At 42.2% G+C, this 10,590-nt stretch overlaps 1 protein-coding gene across 1 annotated transcript in view; it reads left to right on the top strand.

Annotated features, from left to right (window-relative positions):
• Positions 1-485: 485 nt before the first annotated feature.
• Positions 486-10,590, top strand: part of SUPT7L (SPT7 like, STAGA complex subunit gamma) — an 11,197-nt gene continuing 1,092 nt past the window's right edge. Inside the window, exons 1-3 of the mRNA XM_062489230.1 lie at positions 486-898; positions 7,615-7,939; positions 9,308-9,545. Of these exons, the coding sequence (XP_062345214.1) occupies positions 486-898; positions 7,615-7,939; positions 9,308-9,545 (976 nt within the window). The remainder of the gene's footprint in view (positions 899-7,614; positions 7,940-9,307; positions 9,546-10,590) is intronic.

The raw sequence follows: 10,590 nt of genomic DNA, 5'->3' as shown, positions 1-10,590 counted from the left end.
CAGTTCCGGGTGGGCGGCCGAGAGCGGAGCGGAGCGGAGGGGTAGGCGGGGGGCGGGCGGGCCGCGGGTTCGGGGTAGCCGCGGGCTCGGGGAGGGAAAGAGGGCGAGTGGCGGGCGAAACGAGTGCTGCCTCCGAAATTTCTCCACGCCGCGGATCCCACTCGGCGAGGCCCAGGTGGGCCCACGCCAGCCCTTGTTACACACAGAAACAATTTCCGTCTCACGAGTGCGTTTGTTTCTGACCCCTCTCTCCTCAGGAAAAGCTGCGATAAGATCGGTCAACTCCGTTGCCAGAGTGGTAACCTGATGCCGTGGAGGACGCTGCGCTGCTCAGCGAGGCACTGAGCTGTTCGGCAGCCCTCACTCGAGTTGGCTGGAGCGGCATCCCAGCACCGGTGTCTATTGCTGCAACAAGGGTCCTTTGTACCCGCAGCACTTGGTAGCCTTCTTCTGGGCTCTGAGCGCGACAGGTGACCTACGTAAGAATGCTGAGATACTGGGGCGAGATCCCGGTTTCCTCCAGCCAGGCCAACCGCAGCTCCTTTGACCTGCTGCAGCGTGAGTTTCGTACTGTGGAAGTCCAGGATCCCCCGCTGCACCAGCCGTCTGCGAACAAGCCCCGTCCGACCACCATGCTGGACATCCCCTCCGAGCCCTGCAGCCTCACCATTCACACCATCCAGCTCATCCAGCACAACCGCCGGCTGCGCAGCCTCATCGCCGCGGCTCAGGCTCAAAACCAGCAGCAAGCAGAGGGCATAAAAATCGAAGAGAATGAACCTCTGCCATCTTGTCCGGCCTCCCCACCTCTCCCTGATGACCTGCTTCCTCTGGATAGCAAAACCCCCAAAATGCCATTTCAGCTGAGGCACAGTGACCCAGAGAGTGATTTCTACAGGTGTGTTGGTATTTCTTTAGGTTACTTCTTGGCTGAAGGAAAGCTCAGTGTTTTACAATATTATGTAGTTACATTGATTCCCTTAGGCTGAACGGTCAAGCAGTTTTATGTAAAGTACAAAACAGACTTTAGAAAGGAAATGCTTGGATTTTTCCTGCGTGAATAACATGCATGTTGCTTGCTTTTGCTTCCTGTTTGTAAAATGTGGATGTGTGGTGATGATTTCCATTTTGCTAGTGCTGCACTGAATGTGTGTGCGTGTTTTTGTCAGTGGTATTTCGACAGTTTTAGTTACAGGATGTGAAGTCTCTTCTATTTAGGACACTTATAACTAAGGTTGTGTGATTGTAATTGAAAATCCAGAAAACACATGACTAGATTTTAGCTGTTCAGCTGTAGGTTCTGAAAAGATAATTTGATAATGTATTTATAAGATTTCAGTGACTAAGGCTATCACATTCCACCCAGTTTGGTAGTCACCCAGTCAGAGCTGGAAATGAGTACAAGTGAAGGGAATTCTTGTCTCTGCTACTGGCTCCACCAGCTGGAGGAAATGTAAAGAAAACTTGTGCTGCTTCTACCGCTGATGCCAGCCTTTGATAAAACAGTATTGCCACCACTGCCTGTCTATCCCTCTGACAGGCACTGATTTCACAAGGAGGTGTTGCATTTCTTGCAAGATCTTAAAATACTTTGTAGGTTATGTGCATTTAAATGAAGGGATTAATCCTTGCTAATGTGTGCACTAATGAGCATTTTGAGGGATAGCACATTTTTAAAATGGGTAAATGTGCATCAGCTGAATATAATTTATTGGTTAAATGCCACTGAGATCTTTAATGGCCTGAGGTTGTATAAAATGTGCTTCATTGAAAGGTGGTGCATTTGGTAATAGAGTCTCTCTGAACAGCAGAGTGATTCCTTAGTGCTCTTTCTGGAGGAACACTGTCATCCTTCCCGGAAGATACAAAGTAATTAGCAGAGAAGGGTGAAGGGAGGTACTGTTGTGTGAGAATAGTCAGGACCTGTGACTCCTGCACCGTGGCCCTGTGGTTTGTGGAACTGAGAAGGGTTCTGTTCTGTCCTCCACAGTAGCTTCAGCTTGAAGTTCAGTTTTTTATGGCTCTGGCCATGTTTTGAGGGCTGCTTTGTCTTTCTGTTGCTCCTTCTGAGTTTCTGGGGTCCGGGTAAAGAAATGTTATTTAATGGTCAGCCACGTGGGGGAGTGTAAGGACTACGTTGCAGAAACTGGAGAGACAGTTTTGAAATTAAATGTTTTGAGGCTGACAGAGTGGATTTATAATGAGTTGCAGTGTATTCTAGAATTTAATTGTGTGCTTGCTAACCCAAACATATTTATGCTTTTCCAGGGAAAACGCTTTGAGTTTGTTGTTGCATCTTTGTTCTTAACAGTTTTGAGACACATGAATTAAGAATAGCAGCTGTTCTATAAGTGTTGTTCTGGTAGCAAAAATGAAGTTCTGTGATTTGCCGTTGCTTCTGAGTGTGTAAAATAAAATTAAAGGAAGAACGCTTTTCCCCCTGATAAGACATGGTAGTACTTAATTCTGTGCTGCCTTCTGAAGTACTGTTGTCAGAATTACAGTATTTGGTTAAATCCATATTTTAATTCAGTTTTTTTTGGTCAGTAGCTTGGGTCTGAGAAGTAGTGTATGGGGAGGTAAGAGTAGCCAGCCTGGATCAGATCCCAGGTTTAGTTAATGTAGGCCTGTCCTATTCTGTTTCCCTGTTACTCATTTTCATTCTTTGACACACTGTCTCCTTGTCTTTTATTTTGTTACCCCCTGAATGCATTTTGTTTTTTTCTCTGCCCTACCCTGTATATGTAACCCCTACCTCCTTGTATGATGAGGAGGAGGCAGAGCTCAATTTATGGCTATTTGTGAGTTCATTTGGTCTTATTGATCCCCCAAAGTCTGTACTAACAATGGTTTCTTAATCACTACACTATTCCTCTCCTACAGCTTTCCAGACTGTTTATAAATATATTAAAAAATTATGTTAAAAAATATGTTGATTCTGGCACAGATCCCCCACGGAAGACCTGGATTTCAGAGTGGAGATCTCTGATCTGTTTGCTTGTTGATAAATATAGAGGACTCTGGTACATTTGTGAAGCAGGTTTTATTGTTAGAAAACAGCTCTCTGGGGTTTTTTCTGAGCATAACATATTTACTTTTGTGTCCTCTAGTTCTTTGAATTTTGCTGATGCACCAAAATATATGTGTGCTTCCCGGCCTGCAGTTTTCTACATGTCTTCTGAAGGTATTAAAGGAAAATATTTTCACATTTGCTGTCTTCTGGTCCTCTCAGGTCACAGCAGTTTAAAGCAAGAGGTGACTCACCACAGTTATTCAGCTATTTCATCCTTGCATTCCTTTAGTATTCTTGGATGAAGTACCATCTAGTCCTGGTGATGTTACAGTTCTTGGAATGCACAATAAGGGATTAACATTTGGATTTGCTTGGTGTGGAAATAGAAAAGAGGCTTAAAGTGTAATTGATGGAGAATGAGTAAGGAACTGTAGACTTGAAACTACCATTTTGACAGGAGACTCTTACCATATAACAGCTGCTAGCTTTTCCGTATTTGCTCTTCCTCAGATTAGCATGCATCCATCTTCAAAAGAAGCCCGATGTACTCTTGTGCCTCTTCTTGTGTGTGCATGTTTGGTTTCTTAACAGATTTCTTAGTCCTTTGGTCATTTGCCTTCCTGGGCACATTGGATTGCATTGAAATGTGATCTGTAAACAAAATTGGGATCTTGTAATGGGAAGATAGCTCTTCGCAGAAGGAAGAAGAAATGCCTGTACAGAAGTAGAGGAGTACATGTCAGTAGGATAGCAGTTTTAATGTAGGGAAGGATTTGGAGCAGTGATAATTAAAGTGGGCAGAAGGAACTTCCCCTGATGATCTAAGTGCTTTAGCTTAGCTTGTTTCTAAGATGACTGGTCTGGGTTATGCCACTGGGACCCAATTTATTTCTGCTGTTATCTATTGAGCAATTTCTTTTCATACCTGTGGAGCCTTCTGTGTAGGCATAGCAGAGGTATATAAAAAGAGACTTACCCAGGATGAGGTGTAAAAAGGCTCCTGAAAGAAAACAACTTTCTGGTTTGAGTTAGTGTGCTGTGTTCTTTGGTGCCTTCTCTGACTAGTGTGTCTTGTTTCTACAGTGCTCTCCTTTATTTTACTGCTTTGGGAAAATGGCTCTAAAGCAGCCTTGTTGCAGCTCATTTCATAGAAATTCAACTCCACAGCATACTGTTTCATCAAATTGTCCTGTTCATAGGAAAAACAGTCCCTCCCTCCATCTGCTGCTGGCTTATGCTCACCTAGGAGGGAGCAGGGCACTTCCATTCCTGCAGTTGATGGAATCTCAGCTGCCAATCCTTGTGCTGACTTAGCCTGTCCCCTGAAGACAGTTACATGCAAAAGGAGCCATGAGCTCCCCTTTCCTCTAAGAAAAGCAGCCTTATAGGAGAGGAGCTTGGTGGAATGGATTGTGCTGCCTTTGTGGGGTGGCTCATTGTCATTTAACTGACTGACACAGAAAGAGGGCCTTTTGTGAATTCTGAAAATTGACTAAATCAGAAAATAAGTCTGGTTGGTATAAATGGACACTATTTTCATGTCTTCTATTGTAAAATTCTGCATGTTTGTGGTAGTGGTGGGAGAAGGCTGACCTTTGGGTCTAATGAATTTGTAGCTTGACAGGTAGATTTCTGTCTGGAACATCATCTAGTGTTGGTGACCCATATATAAAATATATAGCACTCTGTTAGAAATAGAAAATTGAAGAGTGTCAAGTTGGCCAGTATATGTGATAAATTTCATACTGTATATTCTGTAGAGGAGATTGCCTCCACATCACAGGCCTAATTCCCTGTCCTGTTAATTTCTGGTGACAAAACTTCGGGGATTAAAGTGCTCGTGTTTACTTGTAGATATGTGACTGAACCTTTCAGGAAAAGAACTAAGTGCTGCAGAGGATGGCATTCTATGTAATGATAATATCTGGATAAGAGCTTTTTTCATGCTGAGTATCTGGATGAAATGTAAGATGAAGGTTCTTTAGCTATGATCATCAGGAAAAAGAAGTTTGCTTGTCCTCTTTGGGAAGGCTTGATATTAGATAACTGCTTTCAACATAAGTGTGTCTATATGACTGTTTTTGTTCCTGTGTATTCTTACCAGAAGGTACCTGGAAGTTAAAGGAGATGAAAAAAAATTATTTTATTTGTTGGTTTCTATTAACATCTACAGCAACACTTCAATTTTTGCTCTCTGCTCTGGCTTTTAATCGTATTTTTCTGTTGTTTATTATGAGAAACAGGAAAACAAAAGAAGAAAAACAAAACCAAATTGATTTGCCTTACCAAGTGCAAGAGATAGAGATTTGGATTTGAGTACAGTACCTGAAATGTGTTTCCTCCCTGTCTTTAATTGATTAGATTTCAAGTTGATTGTGTGCCTTCCAGCACAGTGACCTAGCTGCATTTTAATGCTCACAATTAGTTTCTTTTCCTCCAGGAATTTAAAAGAGACACAATACTTTCTGCTGCTTCTGAGCAGTGATAGGCATTACTGAATGGTTGTTTTACTCTGCTTTGTAAGTGGCTAAGTATCCTGCTTGGGATTGCCAAAATCCGTGTCATTTAAGTTTTTCACAGTGTTTTTAGTGAATGTCTCTATACTAACAGTAGTCTGGCATTCAGTTCTGGTAGCATAAAATGTTCTCCACTGCTGGACAGCTAGGTATGTCCTTTATATAAAAAAAAAAAAAGAGATTTTTTTTTTTTTAATAGACATGAATTTTAGGGATTGTTTTCTGGTTGATTTTCTTTGATGGCTGTTTATTTCTGTTGTAAGCTCTTGGTCCTGGTGTTGTGTGAGACATATGGCTGTGTGTGAACTTCAGAATTCTGCTGTTGAGGTAGAAGGGGGGGCGTGATTGAGATGCAAAAATAGCATGGGTGACACTTGGTTTATAAAGAAACTGGAGATCTTTTAATTCATCTTGTCAAGGTGCCTTCTGTCTTCTTTGCAAAGTAGTTACATAATTGAGTAGCAGTTGGGATGCTAGTCATTTTCCATCAGTTAATAACTGGGATGAATCCATGACCTGAGATTTGCATACTGTTCTTAATATCTACTTAGAAATGTGATCATATGCCACTCTTAATATACTGTGATTCCCCCTGTATTTGAATAATCAGAAAGTGTTGCTCTGGCATTCTTAAAAATGCATAATTTTTATCCTGATAGCTCTAAGTTTCACCTCCCTTTTTACTCCTCTTCACTTTTTTACAGCTGTGTTTCAGTGGTTTTACTGCTGTGTTTTCTTTGTCAGCCCTGAGGATCAGGGGAAGCTGAGGCTCTGTGGCCCAGTTTCTCAGTGAGACTGAAGGGTACCTGATGAATTGTTGGAGAGACAGAGTAGTGAGGATTTTATCAAGCTATCAATGCTGGCTATGTGCTGTTAAATCAGGTCTTTCTGCTGCAAAGAGTGTGTGGTGATATACAGGAAATGTGGGGTAAGAGCAAGGAGAATCTCTGGGAGCCATGTGGAAGATGTTGGGAGAAATTGATCAGAAACAAACGAAGGGTGAAATTGTTAGCTCAATTCTGCCCCTGGTGCTGAATGGAGTGTAAAATACTGTATGAGTATCATACTTAGCAGTAATGGAATTTGATTTTTTGACATCAGCATTTGAAGTCCACGCTACTGATATGGGCAAATAGATTACGTGCACTTAATTGTAAGTTGAGAAATCTGGTAGATAAATGTTTCCCTATCAGAGGCATTGCCTTAACTCCTCTGGGGCATATCTATTTTTTAACTCATGTAATGAAAAATTTGGTTGGCTGACTAAGTGAATGATGTTTGGAATGCTGGTGTCAGTTGTTCTCCAGCTGCTCCATCCTGTATAGTCACTCTTTCCTGCTTAGCAACAGAGGAGGGAAGTCTTAAACCCAAGACTGGGGAATGGTGCTTTATGGCCAAACTTCTCCAGGCCCCCTCCCAGAACCTGGTGTTCACATCTTGCATAGGGTTGCATATGGGAATACTTCTTTCAGTGTCATGCTTAGTGACTAGTGGAAATGAGGGCAGAGAAACAGTCTTTTTGGCTACAGTGCACCTCTATGAAATATATACGTCTCCCATTTCTTGCTTCTTTATGTATGTCTTTTGCTTTAGAAATTCCAATCTTGTCTATCCCAGAAGCCTTTGTATCTGATTATTAGGCCTGTGACATCAGAGTTAATAAGGAAGAACAATGTAATTAACTGAGAGGGGAAATTATTTGCCTTCATGTTATTTAAAATGCCTTTTTTTTTCAATTGTGTCAGGGACCCATTCCTTTCACATGTCTGGGAGAAAAGCTCTTGGGTGAGAAGAGAGATACTTAAGAGTTCAGAAGATTTGCATCCCACATTCGTGAATCACCCAAAGAATCTTGTGGCATTAGAAGGGAAAATGAAACTTGGAAGTGCTGATTTGGAGGGAGGGGAAGGAGGAAAAGCAGATAAACACTTATTAAGTAGTGTTCATATGGAGGAGAAGCTGTGGAGAACCCCAAACCCCCTGCTCTCCATTTGTACATCATCTTATTATTGACAGCATCTCTTCAACTGACACAGCCCTTCAGGTTTTTGAAAATATGTTGTTTCTGTCTTTTCTGTTTTTTAGAGGGAAAGGGGAGCCGGTGACAGAGCTGAGCTGGTCCTCCTGCCGGCAGCTTCTGTACCAGTCAATGGCCACCATCCTGGCACACACGGGCTTTGAGTGTGCCAACGAGAGTGTCCTGGAGACCCTGACAGACATTGCCCACGAGTACTGCCTCAAGTTCACCAAGCTGCTGCGCTTTGCCGTGGATCGGGAAGCTCGGCTCGGGCACACCCCTTTCCCTGATGTCATGGAGCAGGTCTTCCACGAAGTGGGCATTGGCAGCGTGCTCTCACTGCAGAAGTTCTGGCAGCACCGCATTAAAGATTACCACAGCTACATGCTTCAGGTGAGAAGAGCTTTAGGGACCTGGCAGCACAGAGAAACGTACCCTCAGTACAGTTGCTTGTTCCTGGGGTGCATCCTGAGTCTTACTGAGGGGAAATCTGGCTGGAAAACCTCCTGGGTGTGGAGAGGACTCATCAAGGGAAAGAGGACAGGAACTTTTGGACTGGAAGACAGAGCCCCTTATTTGTCTTGCTAGTGAGACTAAAAGGCTCTACTGATGGTTTGCCTGAATTTAAGAAGAGTCCCCCAGCTCTTGAATTACCCAGTCAAAATTATCAAGTAGAGGTAAAATCAGAACTGACTGAACTGAATTTTCTCCTTTAGTGGGATATTTGACTGGTTAACATTTTGGAAAACATGTAAGCAGACATAAATTTCTAGGCCGTAGAGTGATTTGTGTTCACTTAAGCAAGGAGTGACTTCCTTAAGCTTTAGGAATGTAGGGTAGTATTTTGCTGATCTGAGTTGTCACACAGGTGCTGCCTTGTTCTTATATAAAAATAACATCCTAAAGTGTTGTCTTTGTTAGAAACATTCCTGTTCAAAATACCAGTTCTGTTTATTTTTGTTCAAATGTTTTTGTTCAGATGCTGTGTCCCTTTGGAATCTGGGTTTTCTGCATCATTGTGCTGCTGCAGTTCATTATCCCCCTGCAGCTGATCATTGTCTTAAAAATCATTGTTCTTTATGTGGGACTGAGGTCCACAGTATCCCCTTTATTTGGAAATATGTCTAGAAGGGGGAAATAGGCTTTGCTATTCTTTTTCCTCCTTGCTTCTGCTGTTAAAAAGTCTTGCGATTTTCCTGAGCACATATCACTGACCATTAGGTTTTAGTTGTATAAACAAGTATTTGTCAGAAGCGAATAAAACCTGAAATGTTTAAATTTAATTGTTTACTGTTGTTCAGTTTCTAGAAGTACAGAGTCAGGCTTTGTCCAGTGGTGACTACAGGGCTGATGAAGATCTGAGGTGCTTGGTTTTTAATGCTGGGGTGAATTTGTTACTGAAGGATGGGGACAGTCTTATAGGCAAAACCAAAGAGTAAGACTGAGACACTTTGGTTTTGTTTCATGCTCTGTTTAAATTTCTGAGCCTTGTCATCTCTGTTTATAAAATAAAGGCGTTAATATTTATCAGGCAGATGTTAGTGGATTAAACCTCTTATTAAAATCCCTTGTTACAGCATAGAAGGTGCACTTAAAGGGGAAAAAAATCTCTTGTGTAGCTGGTAAGTTGTTTACTTGTTCACTTAGGTCAGATGTTAATAATGTTCAGGGAATAGAGTGCACTGCAATGTAATTGCCATCAGAGCCTCTGAAGTCACTCTCACCTTTCTGGCCTCTATTTCACCTGCTGATCTTTGACAGGTTAGCAAGCAGCTCTCTGAAGAATATGAGAAGATTGTCAACCCTGAAAAGGCAGCAGAAGACACAAAACCCGTGAAGATTAAGGAGGAACCTGTTAGTGATATTACTTTCCCCATAAGTGAAGAGCTGGAAGGAGATCTGGCTTCTGGTGACCAGTCTTTGCCTGTTGGAGTTCTTGGAGCTCAAAGTGAGCGCTTCTCTGCCAACCTGGAAGTAGAAGCTTCCCCACAGCCTTCAGGTAGGGGTTTCTTGCTTCTTCTGGAAGCAGTCCTTCAGCAGTTCCATGTGTTCTTGTTTCCCCTGGTTAGGTTTGGATTTGTGTCCAGGCATTCATATTCCTGCAAACTTGAAAGCCATGTTCCTTACATAGCTTAGGCACTGAAAGAATTCTGGAAATACGGATGGTATTTGGTGCTGTCCTCCATATTCCGAGTCAATGTTTTATGAAAGCTTATCAGTGACTTAGGTGAAATGGGCTGCTGGGAATCCTTCCTAGCGTGTCTACCCCAAAGCCTGCTGTACTTGGCTGAGGCCATGGAAAGGGAAATGCTGCGTGAATTAGTGGGGTTATGGAGACTGCACTCTTTTCCTTAAAGTGCCATCCCTTGATGGCATTGAAGCACACTGGTAAACGTAGGGGAATCTGCTATGTCCGTACCTGCTCTGTATCTACATAGAAGTTTCATTCTTTTCAGTGTTTGGTGAAGCTGAACATCCTGGAATGAAAAAGAGGCAGTTTTTATTTTGCATAGAAACATCTGAATTCTGGAAGTCCCTGCAATAATAACTGTTTCACTTAATCTGGTTAAAAAACAATGAAGCTTGTCCTCCTATTAACCTTAAGATAAGTAGCTTATATAGTAAGGTTAGAGTATACCTCTGAGTCCATTAGTTTTTTTGCATTGTGATGAGTTTTAAAAAATATAAATCCATCTAATGTTTTTTTTTTCCTGAAAGCTAATACTGTTTTCCATGCCTCTGAAATGGAAGTGTTTGCAATTTTGTGGGAGAAGGAACAGCAGATTCCTCTAGCCCATCTAGGGTTGTGAGTAATTCATCTGGAAGACTTTGTATTAGCATCTACCACTTGAGACCCAGAGGTTAGCACGCTAGCTGTATATTAAATGCCTCTTGCTTCTCTGATACAGAATTGATGTTTTCTAATTAAGAATACAAGTGCTCTGTTCCTCCCTGAAAATCCCTCTTCACTTCACAAGAGCCTTTGGAAATCTCATCTGTGAGAAGTTCCAGTCTAGGCTTGGGCAGGCTGGAGAGTTGTAATA

Source organism: Cinclus cinclus, chromosome 3, assembly GCF_963662255.1.
Source record: "Cinclus cinclus chromosome 3, bCinCin1.1, whole genome shotgun sequence".
Classification (NCBI taxonomy): domain Eukaryota; kingdom Metazoa; phylum Chordata; class Aves; order Passeriformes; family Cinclidae; genus Cinclus; species Cinclus cinclus.
This window is presented reverse-complemented; position numbering and strand designations above follow the sequence as displayed.